A 23,241-nucleotide genomic window follows, 5' to 3' on the forward strand; every position below is an offset into this window, starting at 1 on the left:
CAAAGTAGCTGTGCAGGAAGTCAAAACCCTGTAGAAGGTCAGCTACTTCGAGGCAAAGATGATTGTAAGTGCCCGCAAGCCTAAAGCAACAACAACTTATGCTTAGGCTCCAACTGTTGTTCCTGCACCAACTGCTGTTGATACAGATCAGTTTTTCAGCATACTTGTGCCCACATTTGCTACTATGATTGAGAGAATAATAGACAATAGAATGAAGTCTCTCACTCATAAGGAATTTACAAAACCTTTGATAAAAATACAACCAACAGTTAATAAGTCGACCATGAGCTAAACCACATCTCACCAGAAGAAGACAGCTACTAAACCAGAGGTTCAAGTGCGTCTGCACAGTCTTTCAGATGACAGTGCAAGAAAAGTGATTGCTTCGGAGTCTTCTATGGAGGGTCCCAAGCCTTCTACAATTGAGATGGACTCCAAACCACCAAAAACCACACAGGGGGAGCCTTTTTCCCCCTTGCCAGAGGCGGTGACTGGTCCTGTTGTGGGGGTCTCCCGGATTCCTGCCTCTTGATCCGGACCTAAACCAAGCGCCACGATCCATATCCGTCGTCGTCAGCAGCTTCGATAGTCTCCGATTCGGAGGGCGGGAGCTGTACGGGCAATGACATACTTATCGAACACGAAGCTGTTCGAAAGATGGAAAAGAAGAGGAAAAAGGGATGGCCGAAAGGCAAACCAAGAGGATAAACTAATTAAAAATTAACGAGTCAATTTTTCAATGGATGTTTTTAAAACATCCATGAACTCCAACGTTTGGTACATGATGTAGACCCAATTTGTATATGCCTGCGGAGAAAACGTGCTGTGTACAATTCTGTAGGAAGAAAATTTATCACCGAAATCCTGTTTTAACCATCGATGATCATCCAATATAGTGCAAGGAAAATGTACGATTTTTAGGTTTAGTATTAGATAAGTCCCTTACTTGGGGACTACATATACAGGACTTGAGTGTTAGATGCAAGAAAGCCCTAAACATTATTAAATGTCTATCAAACATAAATTGGAGCTCAGATAAAGAAATACTACTGAGGCTGTATAAAGCATTGGTTCAATCGAAGCTCGACTACGGGTGTATTGTGTATTCATCAGCTAGAAAGTCGCATTTACGAAAGTTAGACGTAGTACACAACAGCGGAATAAGAAATGCCACAGGCGCTTTCCGTACAAGTCCGGTGACTAGTTTAATGTCGGAAGCCGGAATAATGTTATTACATTAGAGAAGAGAATCTTATTGTTAAGATATGCGGCAAATATATGGGCCTTTGCTACCCATATAAATAATAAAACATTTAACAATCATCCTTTGGCTGCATTATACGAACATCGTGCTAGCTATTCCAGACCAGCCGGAATAAGTTATCATGAGTTGACAAGAAAATATGAGATTTTATGTATAATATAAACTGCTTACAAATATGTTATTCGTTTCCTTCAAGCGCTTTCGGCTATTCTGCTATCTACAGTCGGTATTATAATTTATGATTGAAATATATAATATAAAACTCACGTATTTAGATTATATACATAAAGATTGATCGTAAATTTGTAAAAGTTAAAGTCTTAAGTCAAAATAACTACGTCCATATTGTAATAATATCACAATTGTTACTTTTATATTACATATTTCAATCATAAAATATAATCTCTCCTGAAGATGGCAGAATAGCTGAAAGCGTTTTAGGGAAACGTATAATATACTGGTAAGCAGTTTATATTACATGTAATAATTGTACTTTACCAACGGTACCACGTTAGTAAAACTTAAATATGAAATATTTTATTCTCTGGTTTTACCAGAGACATTAGCAATTTCTACAATAAAATTACTGCCATGGCTCTTTCCAGCAGTAAACACAAGATTGAATCTCTCCTGTGGAAAAATAAAATAGAAGCCAACCGGAATTTTTATCAACCATCAGTGATTATGAAGAATATATAAAAATTTAAGCTGACTGTTCTAAAACCGAACACGATGTTGGATGCTCCATACATGTAAATGGAGAAGCCCATTCTTGGAAACTACCAGATATGGCAAGTGTTTATGCAGCAGAACTTATTGCCATACAACAAGCTCTTCCCTATTCGGAACACTTCTGCGAAGAAAGAGTGTTAATATCATCCGACTCATTAAGTGCACTTACTGCAATCCAGAACAAGAACAATAAGGATGGCCTTATTGTAAACATCCTGTCCATTTTGTACACTTTGGATCGATGAAGATAGTGATGTGTATTTGTATGGAGTCCAGGGCATGCTGGTACTGTAAGAAACAAAAACGCAGATGAAGCTGCCAGAACAGCAACAGTCTGTGATAACTAGGATACAATTCCTGTTCGAGTGGCAGATGTTAAAAATTTTCTAACTAATGCAATAAGAAACAGGTGGAGTAATGAATTAAGAAGATTAAATACAAAATTAAACACAGTTAAAACTTCTCCATATAAATGGAAGAGTGACGTGAAGCTGACTCGCCAAGAACAAATGGCAGTGACCAGACTCAGAATCGGTCACATGTGAATAACAAATTCATATTTGTTAACTGGCAAAGAAAGACCAATGTGCAGTTTGTAGTGAAGTACTTACAGTCAAGCACCTAATGGAAGAGTGTGCCATATACAAGATCTCAGAAAGATGGTCGTTCTAACAAGTAATATTGCTGCTGATTTGGAAAATGGAAAAGAAGAAAAAAAATAGCTGCCTATCTACACACCTGTGAACTACTATCATAAGTAAATTTAATAATTAATTTAATAAGTAAATTCAATATTTTTAAATTCAATAAAAATAATGTATAATAAAAATTCACAAAAACATTCAAAATTAATAATAAAAAATGATTAAATAGCAGAAAATCTACGACATATTCAAATACGAATAATAATAAAATTAATATTCTAAACTAAATCTTTCATTAAAAATAAGTACTTTCTCCAGTCTTCATCACTTTCTTTTTCAAGGAAATCATTTACTTCACTGCAGTTACGTATATTTTGATAAAACAGATGCACTCTGATGGTAAATACTTAACAGGTCTTTGTATTTTAATAGTGGTATCAGTTTTTTATTGACAACTCTAATGACATCAGGTGCATCTGGAAACTTGATGTCATTCTTTCTCAAATTTCTTCGTAAATTAACTGAAAGAAATTCTTAGACATCACCAGTTTCATATTTATAAAATAATTCACCGATATTTTCTTGCTGAACTTTAATGCGAACAAATTGTGTCAGGCTGCTTATTAAAAACTTTACTGTAAATAAACAGAGATTCATATATACAGTGATTTAAAATTCTTGAAATTATGTAATTCCACTTTGCAAACATAATACTTTTTTGATTATTAGCGAACCAGCTGATGCCAATTCCTAAGTGTCAATATTTGTAAGTAATTCGTTACTTTCTTCTTCTTTCGTTCTATCAGTGCATGGACATTGCTTCCACATGGCTATGGCCTTTTAAAAATAATTTTCTGATATGAAAAAACATAGAAAAATATGGTAAAAAATATAGAAAAAACACATACAAGCAAAACTTTTGTTCTGGCCATAATACAATTTCTGAATTGGCACCATTTTTTTCAGTCCATTTTAGAATGCAAGAAGCTATTTCATTCCCACCACATCCTCCTTTACTTTCATCCCACATCAAACAGATTGAAGTCGCATCATTGGAATCATTAATTTTGAAATTATAAACATCCGCAACTTCCTGTAGAAACTTTCAGTGTTTGTTAACAGTAATGTTACCACTGTTGGGTGTTTTTGTGACAGGTGTATGCCATCCTCTTTTGTCTATTTCTATGATCCCTCCAGGTTCTTGTTTTTTAATTGCGTTAACTATGACTTGTTAGATATACCTAGTGTGTTTAAAAACATCACTTTACTCACTTGTATTTTAATATCATTAATGTAAACTATAATGAAAAAAAATTTTCTGTTGGTTTTGTATCATATTATATACCTCTACATCTTTCTTTTAGTTAATGCCTTTCTCTTATGTTTATGTGTTTCATTCTCTGATTCAGAGCTTACATCTGAAGATGGTGCATAATTCTCATACGCTGAATTATTTTCAAAGTCACTTAAATGCAAATCTTTTTCTAACAAATATAACTCTGCAACTTGATAATTTTGAGAGCAATTGGGAGAAGCTGAGGTTCCCTCATGAGCTTGTTCATTTGAAGATAAAGAAACAAATTTCCTTTACTGATCATTTCATTTACATAATTTTCTACAGCAAAATTTTTCCCTGTCGTTTTTTGCACAATTACAGTTTTAATAAAACAAAACCTTGATAATTATGCAATTAGCTGAAAAGTTGAATATTTTAACATATTTGTTAATTAAAATTAGACATTAAAAATATACAAAAAAAATACAGTAAACATTAAAAAAATGAAGAATAATTAACATAAGATCGCATTAAGATCAATACAAAGCATTTACAGTAAGATTTTTCCAAAATGTCAGGATAAAATTACCCACATTAAAGCAGGAAAATATATCATTGTTATTCTAACCAGCTGTGACCCAGAAAACTATAAAGTAATTTCTATAAAAAAAATTTCCCTGATTTATTTATTTACTTATTAAAGGTTCTAAAAATAATAAAATATTTTTTGTTTAAAAGCTGATTTTTCAATTTCAATTACTCAACAATCAATTTAATGATTATTGAACAATTATGAGGCAAGTTTCATATCAATACAGTATCTTAATCTAGAAGCCAAAGCTATGTATTACTCTCCAAGATGGCCTTGCAATGGGTCAAGGCCTGAATAAGCGACCCTAAAGAAACTGGCACTAAGATTTTGGCAATCTTTAAGTAGAAGCCAGAGTACAGTTGCAATTAGTGCATAAAACATCATGTTGAGCAGACCACTTATTATGAAAACTGCTAACATTATTCTAGAGACTAAGTAAGAACATTAGGAAAAATCAGTACATTTAAGAGTTACTTTAAACAGCTATTGAAACCTTTGTGTTAATTGAAAACTAAACTTAAGGGTAGAAAAATGTTACTCATTTTCATCCTGTTTTGGTTACTTCATTTGTTGTAACATGAACATAACTTTTTCAGCCCATAATGTTACAACATTTTTTAAACACTAATTAAGAACTATTATTTTAACAAAACATAATTATTAGAGCTGTGAACCTTAGAAAGCTTAGATGGGCACTAATTTGAAATGAATACAATTATAGTCGACTTAAAAATTACTTTACATAATGACTTTAAAATACAATAATATTGTATGAAATGAAATTCATTCTTCTGATATATTATGGGCCATAATATAGCATTGAAGAATGAATTTCATAACATACAATATGTATCAAAATAACATATAATATATATTATATCAGGTACATACAATATATTTGATATATTATGACCCATAATATATCAGAAACTCATCATCTCACATCAAAATTATAGGTACAAGTTATTGTATCTATAATTTTGAGTGCACGTAAGTCTAATTGTTCTAAGGAGTATACAATAATATCTGCTCTTGGTGTTATTTACCAAAATAAAATTTGTACTTGTAGTCATTTTAAATGTAGCTATTTCATTTATTATCCACAACTGGGGATAGTGCTGCAAACCACTGGAAAGATGCAAAAAATACTATATAATTCACTCATAAATCCATTTTCGTCAAAACTGAAGATGGCTTTACCTCTGGGTTACTGAAATATTTTAAAGGCTTGTTAGAGAATAATTTTTACGGACTGTTTAAGGAACTATGTATGTAAATAAAAGACCTGAGAAATGTGTAAACCATTTACCTTCCATTATAACAATGCCTCATGCTCCACTTTGTTTTCGGTACAGCAATCTCTGTCAAATAAAAACATTAGAATGTTTGTAATTGCTCTGCCATTCTCTAGAGTTGGTACTGTACAACTTCTAGTTTTAAACCAAAATAAAATAACCATGAAAGGAAAATATTTTGAATACATTCAGAACAATGCATCAGCTACAGAAATGAAACTCAAGATATTCTCAAAAGTCTTCTACAACTGCTTTATAATGTGCAAAAATTTCAGGATACGTTTGTTTGAAGCAAAGGAAAGTATTTTGAGGAAAATTAATGAAAATCTATCTTTTATTCTAATAACTTTATTATTATTAACAAATTTATTTAGCATACCTTGCATTAGAGTTTAATGAAGCCTTTAGCAGGATTTAATCATGATGTTTTTTTTAAAATAAAGACTGCAAATAAATTTATTATTCAGATTAAGAGAAAATTATGTAATGTATAGATCTCATCAGGATACACAGATGTGTTACCTACAGTTTTATAAAAAGACTGTACCAGCATTTACCTGAAAGGATTCAGAAATAACAGCTTGTGATGGCAGACTGAGTTGTGTCTTATGAGGCTCAATATTATTTTCTTTATTAATAGTTTCTTAGTAAACAATTCTAAAAAGGAGATAAAGTACAATGCATTCTTTAATCCCATACCTATTAAAATAAGCAGAGAGAAAAACACAAGCTTACATATTTTATGTAACTTATAGAGCTTCTTAGCACTATTATCTCACATTGTGTTTGCTGTCATTAAGATCTTAAATAAGTGATTTTATTAATTTTATTCTTTCAAGTTTATGATACAGTAATTCCATTATTTATTTATTTTTTTAAATCTTAAATAATATCGGTCACATTTTCACTAAATGTAATTATAGATTTAATTATAATAAAATGGAGACAGGATTTGTTTATCATGTTAATGGGCTTTCAAATAACTGGTATAAGAAAGATTTTTGTTACCATTATATTAATATTAATTCACAAGCCTACGACGGCTGTGTTTTTTAGTTTTTGATAATTGATTCCTATGTATTTTTTAGTGCTGAATCCCAAAATAATCTTCATTTTTCCCCATCACATCAGGATTTTTTGCAAATCACAAATTTCAAAATTTGTAAAAGTTGAAAAATTGTAAAAATGTGATACAATAAAACAGATACAAAATTTTTTTTTTTTTTTTTAATAGATTAATGTAATATATTCACTTTTTTGACTTATACTACGTATTATTATAACTAAACAGTTGAGTGGTCTGAAGGGGGGGCGGGGGTATTGACGCCTTAAAATCTAATGAAAATTGCCACAAAATAAGCCTAATTTCTATTATAGTGCATTTTTAAATTAATTTATTTTTATATAATTAATTTTTATGAGGTACATCATGCCTTTGGAAATCACTCCCCCTCTTCAACCAACAACAATGATGAAGTATGTAAAATACTTACAATTTTATTCCATGTTAGAAGATTCTTTAGATTACTTATCCTCTGCTTTGCACTTTTCCTTCTATGTTCTCTGTAGGGTTCATCTCGGTGTAACATCCATCAATAGTCTGCCATCATTGCAGAAGTCCATTTTCCTAGATACCTACTTACTATTTCTTTCATGTCCTGATGAAATCTCTCACTCATCTCTTCCCTAATGTCTCCCAGATTTTCAGGAAAATTGTCCACATGAGAATTTAGGAAGTGAAGCTTCAAGCTCAAGGAACAGCCTAAATTTTTGTACTTCCGCAGCATGTTTTCAACGACAGATTTGAAGTTCGGATCCTTTTTATTGCCTAGAAACTTGGTTACTGCGTCTTTAAAGGCTCTCCAGGCTTCTTTTTCTGCAACTTCTATTTGTTTCTCAAAATTACTATCTTTGAGAAGTTTTCCTATGTCAGGACCAGTAAAGACATCCTCTTCTAGTTTGGTGGTGAAACTTGGTTGCATGATAAGGAAAGATAAGTTCTGGGGAGAAAATTGGCAGTAATTTTGTTGCCGTACATGAAACCTTCAATGCAGACAATTTTATTATTTTATTAAGATATGACTGGGTACGGTATACAATTACTTTTTCTGACTACAGTGGTTTTTATACTTAAACAGTTTTATATATATATATATATATACTCCAATTAACAGGAATATTTGAGTTTTTCAAAATAGGTAATTAAACAGGTTAGGAATAGATACTTTCCCACATTGCCTCAAAATGAAACTTTTCTACATATTGTTATGGATCTCAAAACTGATAACAATATCCAGCGTAGTATTTAGCTATGGATATTGTTATTTGTTAATAATTTATGTAATTGATTATTTACACATTTGAACAACAGTACCAAGGAGATAGAATTTACTTGGACTTCAGTTAAGTCTTTGGTAAAGTTAATCACACATATCTACTTTCCAAATTTAAAGGCTGGGTATTCCTTGGTTACTGTGGAAGTGGATCTCTCAGACAGGAAACTTGTGGTCAAATCAACAATGTCACAGTTGCATAAACCTTCAGAGCTTATGCAATGTCTAGAGTTACTCACTTGAATTCTTTGGTTTCATTTTCTCCAAACTTCACATAGTTTACTGTATGAATTTGTATTGAGGAAGCTTGGTTATCACAAGTTTTTTGCGAGATAGGTGCCAAAAATCTAAGGCGGCAGATTTCTACCGAGAAGGAATTGAAAAGCTTGTGCATCATTATAAGTGCCTCAATTTAAATGGCAACTATGTAGAAAAATAGTTTAAGATTGGCCTTTCAAATGAATATAAAAAAATTTCTTTTTTTTGATTTGGTTGGTTTTTTATTTCAAAACATAAGTTACTTACTGGAGAGCCCTCGTATATGTTAAATGGCTTACCATATATAAAATGAATAATGTTTTAATGTTCATGTTGGTAAGTATTTTTGTAAATATTAATTAAAAGCCCAAAGGTAAAAACACTTAAAAACCTTATAAAAAGATAAAAATCTTTCAAAAAATTATAACAAAATTAAAAAATATTTGTTTTTTATATTAATTATTCAATATCTATTGAGAATGGTTGTTTAACAATCAAAACATAATCTCTTTTAGATTATATTTGTTTATGTTTTTAAACGGTTTTTCTATTTTCAGACTTATTTCAATAACTGTTCAGAATAACTCTTCTTTCTGTGTACCAAAGTCATTAAAAAATAAACTGGAATTTGTTTACATAGCTTTATTGATATTAAATAAAATTAAATTAACTTAGATAAATATTACCATTAGGTAAATTAACTTATTTTTCTACATAGTTTCTTTCAAAAGAAGTATATTCTCTTCACCAGATAGGTAGCTTCCTGATCCATCACAAAAAAACAAGATGCCACCCCAACAACTAATTGCGCACCCAATGCTCGACTATGGCATCATCTTTGAATCTTTTCCATCCTAAAGCTTCTTTCAGCAAACCAAACATGTGCAAATTATACAGTGACAAATCTGAACTGTATAGTGGAGATGTCCAATGAATTTTATTGAGTTCATCATGAGTCTGAGCTGCTGTATGCAGTTGTGAATTATTGTAGAGGAGGACATTGCAAATCAGTTTGCTGGCATTGTTTGTTGCGATAAACAGCCCTGATGTCATCCAATAATTGGCAGTAGTTTACTGCATTTGCCGTCCTTGTTCATGCAGGAAATCAATCAGCAACACACCTTTTGAGTCCGAAAAAACAGTTGCCAACTGACAAGTTTCTTGGCTTTCATTGATTCTCCTCCCCACTTTTCCTTCACACTATACTTGTTCTCTTGCTTTCTGGGGTGTAGTGGTGGACCCATGTTTTGTTGCAGGTCACAATATGGTCCAAAAACGTCTCTCCTTCAACCGTAATGCAATTCAGAAGCTGCTGACAGATGTCTTTCCAGACATTTCTCAATAGCTCAATGAAAAGATATGGAATCCACCTTGCCGACACTTTGTTGTATCTAAGAGAATCTGACTACATTGTATGTACACTCCTAACACATCCCCATCTTTGTTGCAATTTCAGTGATGGTTATGCGGCAGTCACAAATGACCTGAATGTTGTCATCATTGACACTGCTCAGCAGATGATATTTGTAACTTTTGTTCTCCACTGCTCACAGCTACATAAAACGTTTTTGGTACAAACACCTGTTATTTGACAGGGTTGCATCTTCAAACCTAGCCTGGAGCAAAGTGAAAATTTCAGAGGATTGAATTTCACCTTCATTGGTGAGAAATTGAATTATAATTCAATGTCCAACAGACAATTGTAACTCCTCTTCAGACATTTTGCTACTGATGTGTGAACGTGAGTTGCTGGCCGGTTGCTCCCCTCTACACATATCCAACTAACTACCCGCAGAGCACCACCACATTCACTACTTTATATTTGAACGACGCTTGTATAAATACTAGTTGCTGGAAAAAAGTTTTGAATGATTAACTACAGCAAGCACTGTGAAAGAAAAAGCTAGTCATCAAACCATTAATTCTTTCAAATTACTGGAGGAAAAAAAAGTTTTATACCATTTTTAAGCTTTTATTTTAAACATTATTATTGTGGTTACAATTTATTCAATGAAATCATGTAGGAATTAAAAAAAATAAAGCACCAAAAATCCCCTGTTTTTTGTAGTGAAATCTTAATATTCTATAATTTCATTGGAAAGTGATAAATGTAAAATAAGTATTTAAGAACATGGTTTTATCTTCTGACAACATGTACAAAAAAGTATTCATATGGTTAGTTTCAATATGATAGCTATTTTTAGAACACTGCTCATTAAAAATGGAAATCTTTTTTCATGAGATATGTGTTTCAACATACTTATATGGTTTAAGCACAGTTTCATTATTACGATAACAAAGAATGTGCAGGCAAGAATCTCTGTTAAAATAAGTCACAATTTTTGTTACTTGATAGTAATGTATATTGATTCATATAAATTTAACATACAATGACCTTGTTTTAGTCAGACTTTTTTAAATCTCTGTAAACAACAAACTATAAAAAAAATCTTGAAAACTTTATTAGGCCCCAAATCATGACACATTTTATGTATGCTATTTTAACTGTCACTAAATTTGTCAACAAAGTAACAATAGAATTTGAAACACATAAACTGGCAAACAAACTCTTCTTGTGCGATTATTATTCTACAGTTATATGTAGTTTAACTATCGTCCTGGCACTTTACCACTGTCATTCAGTCTACCATGTTTCTATAAAATTTCATTCAAATGGGAAAAGCTTACTATTTATGACTTATTGACTCTATCCACTAAAAGAAAAATAAGCTTCTTTTTGAGCTACAACTTCCCAGTTATCAAAATTATAAAGTATGTTATCATTACAAATTGTTTTGAATTATCTCAATTTTCATTTTTGGCAGTAGATTATTCAATATATGCTTCTCTCTTTTGGAGTGTGGGCACACAGCAATGAACAGATACTGTATTTTGGCTTTTTAACAATCTGATTTCTTTTATAATAAACATATCATTTTAATTGGAAAACAAAATTAAATTAAAAACTTTTTATAAACAAAGAATAACCAGTTTTATTTAATTTCCATAAAACATTAAAATTAAAATAGTTCACTCTATTTAAACATACACTGTTTCTACAAAAACTGAATCAAAGAAAATAAATTTGTTCAATAATATAAAATTATTTAAAACTTAACTACTCATAAGCACTTATGATAACATGTAGCCCTGTGAAATTAAGGCAACAGAATACTGCAAAATTCAATACTTATGACAGCATTTAACACACTTAGAAAAAGTATAATACTTTTTATCATAATGTCCTATTACAAACACAAATAAATGGGAGCAAAACAATTAAAATACACAACATATTTTCATAAAAACAATAGCTACCAGGTAAAAAATTCACAGACAAAACATATAAACCAGATAGCTTTAGTAACTGAATTAATATCAAATTAAATTATGAAAGTGAATATATCAGAAAAAAGGATGGAGACATTGAAGCTTACATAACTACAAAGTCTAGATGTTATAAATGCAAGAGAAATTCTGATGAATTAACAGACATTTTAATATTTCAGAAAGAAATCTATGCACTTCCAAGAAGTAAGAAGACATTTTAACTCTCTAAACATGAAATTAGAAGAGAAAACAATTAAAACAGTTTGTTAAAATTTATTAATTTTTTACTGGTCTTTTGTGGCATAAATGCAACAGAAATAAAATTAAACTAACTTCAAAGTTTTATTGAAGCACAGCTGAGTAAAATTTAGTTTAAGCATTCACTTATAAACCTTCAACGATTTCAGTTTATCACACAAAACATGGAAGGAAAATTCTTTCATAATCTAATTTTTTATAAATAAGTTCATATGATAGCAAAATGCTCTATATATGGATTTTCTCAAAGAAGCCCTACTTCCATGTAAAACTCAATTCATAAATTGGATACCTCAGTTATCAATCTATTCTTCATAGTTACAAAAACATAAAACAAGGAACTCAATTAACACAAAATACTGGTAAAGACAGAAAAACTGAGTTCAAAATGCTGAAAGTTTATAGCTCATAGCAAATGACACATAATTTAACAATATTAATTAATTAAAGTACATAGCAGGGTTTATGAATTGACTGTTATAGATTCTATTTTTGTATATGCAATGTAAGTAACCAAATTAATGTGCATATTTTAGAATAACGCTGCCATAAATAAATAAATGGAATAAGAAATGAGTGAGACATAATGAAATTGCCTTCTCGTGGAAGCAACTGGTTAAATAGTAAAGTTAACTTATGTGCCTTATAATATAGTGTAGGTTAATAAGTAAAATTTGAACAAAGTATCGTATAATAAAATAATAATAAAAGTCATTAAAATATATAATATAAATCATGAGTTTTAAACAAATTAAGAACTAAACACATGCTTATATTGTTAGATATTCTCTGCATTATTATTTATTAGAATTGTGTAATAGGTAATTATTATTGAATAATGTATTCATATAGACTTATAAAATAGGTAGTGATTAAAAAGATGGAATAATTACCCCCCAAAATCCTATAAAAACATTTTACCTAACTTTACCAAAATGTGATTACAAGTAAACTCATTATGTTTAGTAAACTAAGTATTATATTTAGCCAACTACCACAGCTTTTATGTGGATGACTGCATTTATGTTCATCACTGTTCCTTTATTCTGCATCAAGAATTGATAAAACATTAAAAGAAATTTCTAGATATTAACAAAAAAGATATATACAATAACAGTTAATGGTTTTTTTATATTAATCACACAAAAAAAAAACCAGAAACAATATTTATATATTTCATATCACAGGGAGATTTAAGACACTCAATGCAGTAGCTTAAAAAATGATAAGTTATTGTAGGATGACTGAATTAGTTATGGAGTCACCCACGGTTGTTGTAACACAGTAAAGGCTCGTATAAAGTAACACAAATACATATTCTGCCATATACACAATGCTAAAATCACGTGTAATTACTGATCTCCACCATATAAAATTTTGAATAATCCTACATAAGAAGTAATTCAGTTAGTTATTTTTAGTAAACACTGATCCATTTATACAATTACTTTCAGAATACCACCTTGAACTTAGAACAAATTTATTGTCCATATTGTGAGTTAAGCTATTCAAAATCATAAAAACCAAAATACTATAACTTACAGTATCAATTATATATAACATAGTACTCGTCTTGCAAACAAAAATAAAAAGAAACTGAACCTTTGAAATGATTATGCGATTAGCCACTTGATATATACATGAAGAATGATTTATATCTCTAATAAAAGAAATAAAATAATATTGAAAGATACCGACAAACCATTCACAAATATAATATAATTTTATAAGCTCAATTAATTCATTAATAATAGCAGTTCTCATTCACCTATTCTCATTTGCAATCCTTCACATATCAATTTTCACTGGCAAAAAATTAATTACAATATAAAAACTTTTTAATTTCAATTTGTGCCACTCATCTTTATTGTAATTTAATAATCACACTTATTCATAATAATCACGCTTAACAAAAATTTCTTGTAATGACAATTTTCTTAAAACTAAAAATAATAAACACAGAAAAACATCATTAATCTAGATTCTGATTAATTGGATTATACAGGTGATTCAAATAAACGGGAAATTTTGAAAGTTGTGTTGGTAGCCGTGGGCGATTGGTACCACTTGATAAGTGGCGCCAGCCTCTCTAACCTGACCTGTCATTTAGTTGTCATGGATCCTTGGAGTGGTGTGCAACGTGCATTTGCTATCAAAGCGTTTTACAAAAACAATGACAGTGTGGAGGGAGCGCGTAGAGAATTTTGCAGTCATTTTCATCTGGGACAGAACAACCATGTTCCATCAGCACATGCAATTAAAACATGGATATCTAATTTTGAGGAAACTGGTTCGGCAATGAAAAAGAAACCTCCAGGCTATGAGCGAACCGTCCGTACACCACAGAATGTTCAAGCTTTACAAGATGCTGTCACACGAAATCCACATCGGTCAATTCGTCGTCTCTCAGCATCTTTACAATTGCATAGTTCAAGTGTTCGAAGAATGTTAGTGAAGGACTTGCAATACCATCCATACAAGTAGCAGATCGTCCAGGAACTGAAACCGAACGATGCAGTTGTGCGAGCACAATTCTGTAATGTAATGCTTCAGAAGATAAATGATAACGAAGAGTTTGTTCACAAACTGTGGATGTCAGACGAAGCGCATTTCCACCTCAGTGGATTTGTTAACAAGCAAAATTTCAGATAATGGGTACAAGAAAATCCTATGCAGCTACACCAGGCATCCCTGGCACAGCCAGAAAGTGACCGTGTGGTGTGCTATGTCATCTTACGGTGTTATAGGCCCTTATTTTTTTGAGTATGACAACGGTCTTGCGATTACAGTGAGGTCGGCTCGTTATGTAGCCATGCTTGAAACCTTTGTTGTGGAACAACAAAAGAGATTTCTACCAATTCATAACACAGCCTGGTTTCAACAAGATGGAGCAATGTCACATACTGCTCGAATATCGATGGCAGCTGTACGCAGATTGTTTGGACAACGTGTAATTTCACGAAATGGTGACATTAGATGGCCTCCCAGATAGCCTGATCTCTCAGCTTGTGACTTTTGGGGGTCACCTTAAAAGCAAAGTGTTCCATCGTAGACCTGCTACAACGGAAGATCTAAAGGCAAAGATCCGAGAAGCAATTGTGGAAATTCCAGTTGATATGTTACGTCAAACCATGAACAATTTAACAAAGAGACTTCGTGGGTGTTTATGTAGAAGAGGAGGTCACTTGCAAGATGTCATCTTTACAAAATAAACTAAAATGTATGTATCCTAAAATGGCAACATTTGTACAATTACATGAAATAAAATTCATTTTCTAAAAAAAAGTTTCATTAACGTTATTTAATTTTTTTAATTTCCCGTTTCTTTGAACCATCCTGTATAATGAAATGAATTAAAATATACAAGACCTAGATGATCTGACTGACACCGTTTACCAAAGAAGAGATAATAATAGCAATATGAAATCTGAGATGATAAAAAGATGAGTGTACGTCAAAGTACCCAATCACTGATTCAAAACAACTTGAATCTTGTTTTTACTTTGTAACATTCATAACATATAAGCAAAATATATATTTATATATTAAGATCGTCTGGAGACATCCATGTAACAAAACTGTGGCAAGAAAAAAATTACACATACATTTCTGACTTTTTAATATAATAATATAAACTATGAATAATATACTTTTGGAGAAAAACAAAATGTATATAAATGTGCGTGAGAGCACATTCACAACACAACACACACACACACACACACACACACACACACACATACACATACACATACACACACGAGGGTTATTTAAAAAATAACCAATTCTTTTCTCTGGTGCTAATGAGATATTTTGAGATGAATAGATGCAATCATTGTGTAATGAAGGTACTAATGAAAAATCTTCTATCACCCTTGTTTGTCTATTAGTTTTGAGTACTGTTTATTTGAAGTATGTATTATCTGGTGCATTTGGCCACTGTTGCAATGAGTGAATTATGTGAAAGCAAAGAGTTACAGTGAAATTGAATGTGTTTGGTAAAGAGTTTACCACAACACACAAAATAGGTTAAAAGACTTACAGGGAAGACTCTTTAAGAGTGCTAAGAGTGGTTCAGGGCCTTTCATTTCAAGTGGTTGAGAAGCTACCATGCTTGGTCTAGGAAAGCAACATCAATGGACATGCCCCACATTACCCAAGTGAACAAACTGGTGAGATTGAATTGATGTTTAACAGCTTGCAAGATAGTATAAGAGAGAGTGATTTTGGTGTGCTAATGTCATCAAATCCTAACTGAAAAATTAGGAAAGCATCATGTCATTGACAAGTTCCTGTCAAAGAGCACTTGACAAGTTCAGTCTGAAAACTTGTCAACAAAAAATTGTCTAGTAATTTGTCTGGAACTTTTAAATCTCGCAAATGATAAAGCCTTCTTATCAATAATAATAAATGGCAATGAGAGGGTATGAGTATGGGTATTATAATATGTAAGCAGTCAGCCACACAAAATTTATTCAAATACAAAGGTGATGTTAATAGTCATTTTTGACATCAAAATCATTGTTTACTATGTGTTTCTACTTTCAGGGCAGACAATCAACCACCACTACTATCTAGAAGTCATCAGATGTCTGCGTGAAAATGTGAGAAAGAGGCAATCTGAACTTTGGTGTGACAGTTCATGGTTTCGTCACCATGACACTCACTACTAATTTGTAAGTTTTTCAAAATTCACTCAGTGTCATCCCTCACCAACTCTAATCACCTGATCTATTCCTGCTGACCTTTTTTTTTTATTTAAAAAATTAAAAATGACATTAAAAGGACTGAGATCTGACAACAGAGTTCATAAAAGAAAGTGTGCAGTATGTCCTGAAAACTAATCTGATAAGTGGGTTCCACAGCTGTTTCTCAAAGTGAAAAGTATGTAATAGTGTACAACCGAAGAACAGTATGTTGAAGAAGGTTAAATGTATTGGAGGTTAACTTAAATATTCAATAAAATATTTTTTTGAAAAAGTTGGTTATTTTTTAAACAAAACCTTTTCACACAAACACATTTTGTTGCTGAACATTTTTTTCTATGAATACCATTGCTTTTTAATTTAGTAATATTATCCAGATTATAATTCTTTTATTAGTTCATTATTAGTTCTTTTATAAGAAATACGACTTTTTTAAATTTCAATTAATATTTTATTTAAGGTATAATCCTGTAGTTAAAACATACATGCAATCTTATCCTGAATGAGTTCTTTTTAAAATATTTTTGGTATGAAAGGGTCTTTATTAGTTTTTACAAATATTTCAGTTTCCTAATCTTCAGTTAAAAATATATTTACTAGAAATTAATTATTTTTTTCTTGCATTTACTTATCTCTGCAAGGCAGACTAATTTTATTTATAATTTGGATTTATAAGTAAATTGATACAGCCAGCACAACATTTTTTTTTCTGTTAAAAGAACATATATAATGACGAAAATCTATCCAATATAAAAACTGATTGAAAAAATGCCAGTTGCCAATTAGTGCTTAAATTTTATCTCAAATCAATTTAAAAACAATAATTTATCACAGTATTATTGTTATGATTTTCTATGAAGTACACAATTTAAAACATGAAATGACTTTGTTCAATTTATCTAAAAAGGTTTGTGAAAACAAAGAATTCAAATTCTAGCAGCAAAACTTCACATATAATAAAAATTACTTTCAATAAGAAGGAACCATTTGCTATGTGAATCTCTACAAAAAGCAACAAAAGAATTAAAAGAACAAGATATCCCTTCAAATTTGTTCAAAATATCTATGATACTGAATCTTTGTGGTCGGTTTACAAGGATGATGATGCTAAATTTATCCTAAATACAATCTTACAACAAACTTAAAAATAAACATAATATTTTTTCTTTGTACACCAAATGGAAACCAATTTGGCTGAACAGAAGGTGTGATAATGAGAACAATGTTGTTAACAACTACAACAATCACATCAAGTAATGTGCGGACTATGTAACATTACTTTAACGACAAAACTTCCTTTCTTTTATTTCAGCCAAAACTTAGGCAATTTCAATGTAGTTATCAAAAATGTATTTACATTTCAAAGTATTGTTAATATTCAGAATAAAATCATTATGGCCCCTAATACATACTCAACACTCTGTAAAGTTGATTTGAAACTAAAGTTTCAGATTTCATGTTTACTGCAACAACCAGAACCAATATAAAAACCTCTTAAAGGACCTACATGAGATTATACCTCTAGTATGTTTCAAATATTATGCTTTTTTATTAAAGCTTCTGGGACAAATGATCATGGTAAAATTTTTTCCACCGTGAAAATCGAGAAAATTTTCTTAAACCTAGAAATATTTTTTGTTCTTAAGAGCTGAAAAGCATTTTTTATCAGAATTACACATTATAGTCATCCCCAAAACAAGTTTTTTATTGGTAAATGGGATTTTGCTGAAATGCCATAATTTAAAAAAAATGTAATTCTACATCAACTGTTTTTCTAGTAATTACAGTCCCCTAACAAAAGACAAGTCAGAATAAATACCAGTCAGAAGTGTAAACAAATTTGAACAGTAGTTGGAAGGATAAATAAATTATGCTTTATGTGAAAATGATCATATATAGCATAAAATGATTCTACATGGGTGCTGCTAAATGAAATATACTTATATTAATTTAAGGTATAAAATTATATTAATTATAATACAATAATGCCCTTTTTTGCAGTAATATCTATGCTGAATGCTATCTGGAACACTAGATAGCTGAACTGACAAAAAATAAAAAATATAAAATAAAAAAAAAAAAATTGTGGCATATAAGTGTGTCAAAATATGTAGTTAATAACAGAATAGTTTGGCTTACTAGAATGACGGTACGTAGTCACACAGAAAAATTATTGTGATACAAATTAATTTACAATTTTTCACATTTTTATGAAAATATTTACACAGTATTTCATTATTAAAATTTTATCTCCCTCTAGTCTAGATTACTGAAATTTTAGTGCACTATAAATTTTAATAACAATTCGTACATCATACTATACAAAAAAAATAATAACAAAAATACTTTGATAAGTTATTTCCTTGGACACATTATTTATTGTGGTGGTTATTCATGTCATGCACTAAATATTTTTTAATAATTTACAGAAAATTATTACATAGTCACTCAGTGTAAATTACTCTACCGGGTGATCATTTGCAAAGTTACAACATTTATTATTAAACAGTTATCAGTCCATTTAACAGTTATCATATTTCTGTTTACAGGCACGCACACCATTCTCAGGGAGGGGAACCGTTTTAAAATTATTTTCAAATGAGGTGGAACCCACCCTTTCCGCTACAGCTACCCACACTCAAATATCTTAAACAGCAATGGTAACATTTAATTACATTAATTGACAACCCGAAAAAATAATGACTTTTGGTGAAAAGAAAGTTAAAATCCGCCTACCCCTTAGCTTGGTAGGTGCAAAAAACCATTTGGGGTAGTACTTGTTTTAAATCTCAGTCCAACAAAAGTAACTACAAAATTACGATATTACTTCTTACTTCTTAAACCACTGTGATATTACTTCTGTGAAATAATCATAATTTGTGGATTAAAACTGTGAAAATTATCAACATAAAATTTCCCCCTAAATATTTTTCTAAATTTTCAAGGGTTGTTGTTTTTTAAGTAAGACGATGTAGCTTGTGAGACCTCATTTGGAAGGTCCTTTGAATTACAAGTAATTTGGTACAAATAAAATAAAAATTGGTTCACTGGTATTAATGTTATGATTAAAAATGTGTTTTTTTTAGGTTATATTGTGATACAATGTTATTGACCCAAAGCATTAAGTCTGAAATTGCCTGTTCTTAAAAATATTGGTTTTAGGTTTCTCCAGCATTGAAAAAACATACCAGTAAACACAGCATTATAACATCAGTTAAGGATACAAAAAACCAGTAATAAGGTACCTACTTCTTTGCTGGCAACATGTTGAAAAATTGATTACCTTGTTTACAACAGGTTGTAATTTTCTGCCAATTATTGATATCTTAGTTTATGGTAAATTTTTGCAAATTGTTTTCCTTCATACTTTATGTAATTAGTGGTAAAAAGTATTTATTGTATTTATTTCATCATCATGTTTTATTTAAATTGTTGAGTGCTTCAGTTAAAATTGGCATTTGGTTTGTGTTACTGTTCTACCATTTGGCCTTTCATTTTTTGTCTTGCCAAAATGAATTAAAATCTGGAAGAAAGAACTGAACTAATTTTTACATATGAAGAACAATATAAATGTACTACAAGAACTGCCCTGGCGTCTAATGAACAGCATCCAAATAAAAATGTTTCAAACTTACATTGTAAAACTTCTGAAAAAATTAAAAGAAACAGGATCTGTCATGAATAAGAAACGTGCAGGGCAAAAGGTTTTAGACGAATTAATTTTGGTTGAAATCATGAGAATATAGTAGCAAATCCTCAGAGTTCAATTTGTAAAATACCCTGTGAAACTGAGGTCTCTTATGGTTCTGTTTTCACTACATTAAAATGGAATAAATTTTTTCTGTATAAAATTCAACTGCATCAAGAACTGAATGAGAATGATGCTGACAGAAGGATTGAATTCTGTGAAGAAATGATTCAATTATATGCCAATCCAATGTTTACGAAAAATACTTGTTTTTCTTATGAATTCACCTTCTTTCTAAATGGCTTTGTTAAAAAATAAATGTGTGATCTGGGATTTATGGTGATAACATAATTGGTCCAGTATTTATCGATGTGAATTTGACAGGTGAAAAGTATTTGCAATTGCTACATGAAGTTACTCATCAACAGTCCATGCCTTAGAAAATCAGTTAGATGACAATGAAAACATGTTACTTACGAAGATGTGCTTCACTTTCAGCAAGATGGAGCACATGCTCACTGTTAACTTCCAGTTTGGCAATAGTTGGACTGAATGTTTCCTGGGCACTGGATAGATAGAACAGGAACAGCTGAGTGGCTGGCAAGCTCTACTGATCTTGCACAACTGGACTTTTTTTTGTGAGGTCATTTAAAATCAATAATTTATAAAGAAATTCATGCTAACATACAAGAGTTGAAGAATAAAATTGTAAGAGCATGTAAGGATGCAACTAAAGAAACTTTAATAAAATTAAGATGTGAATTTCAACAAAGACTTTAGTATTGTTTACAGGAAAATGGGAATCATTTTTTACAAATGATTTAAAAATTGATACTTTTATTTTATTGAGGTAAAAAAAAATGTGCTTCATTAATTATTTCTTAAAAACTCTTATTGTTAAAACCTTCATAACAAAATTAACTAAAGAATCATTTAAGCTTTATTTTTTGATTAACAATTATTCATTTATGAATTAGTTTTTATTTAATTATTTAATCATTAAGTTTATCTGGTAACAAATTTTTCAACATGTTACCAGCAAAGAAGTAGGTAACCTTATTATTGGTTTTTCTTGTGTTTAACTGATGTTATAATGCTGTGTTTACTGGTATGTTTTCAATGCTGGAGAAACCTAAAACCCACATTTTTGAAAATGGGCGATTTCAGACCTAATACTTTGGGTCAATAACATTGTATTCCAACATAACCTAAAAAAACCACATTTTTAATCTTAACTTTAATACCAGTGAACCAATTTTTATTTTATTTGTACCAAATTACTTGTAGTTCAAAGGACCCTCCAAATGAAGTGTCAGAAGCTACATCGTCTCAATTAAAAAAAATCAAGTTTTCAACCTTTGAAAATTTAGAAAGGATTGAAGGGATAAATTTTGTGTTGGTATTTTAAAAAATAATTTTCACAATTTTAATCCAAAAATTATGACTATTTCAAATGGTTTAATAAGTAATATCATGTAATTTTATAGTTATTTTTGTTGGACTGAGATTTAAAAAAAGTACTACCCCAAATGGTTTTTTTGCACCTACCGAGCAAAGGGGTAAGCAGATTTTACTTTCTTTTCACTAAAATTCATTATTTTTTCGGGTTGAAAATTAATGTTACCACTGCCATTTAAGATTTTTGAGTTGGGGTAGGTGTAGTGGAGCGGGTGGTTCCACCCCTTTGAAAATAACTTTAAACGGTTCCCCTTGAGAATGGTACACATGCCTGCAAACAGAAATACAATGGGACTGATAGTTGTTGAATAATAAATGTGGTAACTTTTCAAATGATCATCCAGTATATAAGCTATAACTAAAACTTTACACAACAATAAATTATCAAATTCAAAAGCCTGTTGCTCCCAACATTGCAACAAAGAGTGTAATTGATGATCTCTTTAATTCATACTTACACAATTTACAAAAAACTGAACTGGTAAAATACAATAACGCAAATAATAAAATTTTAATACTATAGATTTGGAGCAATAAAATTGAGTAATGTAATACAAGCTTCAAAACCAATAAAACAAGCAGCATTAGCAGGAAATGCTCGTAACATTACTGGGACAATTCCACGATAAAGTGCCCCAAGTCCTTCTTCCTTCCTAAGTTTGTAAAATACATCTCTCAATCCATTTGGATATGTTCCTTCTGGAGCTGAAAAATCATAAAATATAATTATGAATAGTTTAAAGTAGATAAAGCAAATGAACCAAACTTAAACTATTTAATATGCTAAATTTTAATTTGTTTTAATCTAGAAAGTAATACTTGGTTCCTCCTCACTCGATGAATGTTTATTTGATCTACATTTTATTACTGATGGAGGAGCTTGCAAGTCTTGCTAAAACCGCTGCTACACAAGCAGGACAAACTATGCTACGACTGCAATGGTTTGATGAAGAGTATTTCTGTCTCAAGATACCATGGTAAGAGCTCAGTAAGTTTGGAATTGTTTGTTGCAACATCACACTTAGAACCATTAAATTATAGTGAAATTTTTCATCCTTTTTCTATGATTTCTTAAATTTCAGTCAATATTTCTTTATCAGTAAATATCTTTTCTCAATTATTTTTTTAACTGTTTAACCCCTGATCAACATTGTGAATCATGTAATACACTAAGTGTGTCTTGCGGCATATCATAATAATTTACAGGAATTAAAGCTATTATTATTATCTTTTATGACCACATATGATCACTTTAGTCAGTCCATTATCCAAGTTTATTCAATGGGACTGTTTGGGCCTTGCAGTCCTCCCAATACCTTTTCATAAGTTTCAATCTTTGTGCCCTTCTAGTGTTGAAAATGTTCATGTTATGAGATTTTTTCTTGTGAGTGTGAAGCAAGTGTTTTT

General features: G+C 30.7%; 1 protein-coding gene across 1 annotated transcript in view; it reads right to left on the reverse strand.

Moving 5' to 3' along the window:
* Positions 1-11,361: 11,361 nt before the first annotated feature.
* LOC142322035 (congested-like trachea protein) overlaps positions 11,362-23,241 on the reverse strand; it is a 94,908-nt gene continuing 83,028 nt past the window's right edge. Inside the window, exon 6 of the mRNA XM_075360635.1 lies at positions 11,362-22,539. Coding sequence (XP_075216750.1) covers positions 22,352-22,539 — 188 coding nt within the window. The 3' untranslated portion in view covers positions 11,362-22,351. The remainder of the gene's footprint in view (positions 22,540-23,241) is intronic.

The sequence above is a fragment of the Lycorma delicatula genome, chromosome 3 (genome assembly GCF_047948215.1).
Source record: "Lycorma delicatula isolate Av1 chromosome 3, ASM4794821v1, whole genome shotgun sequence".
NCBI lineage: Eukaryota > Metazoa > Arthropoda > Insecta > Hemiptera > Fulgoridae > Lycorma > Lycorma delicatula.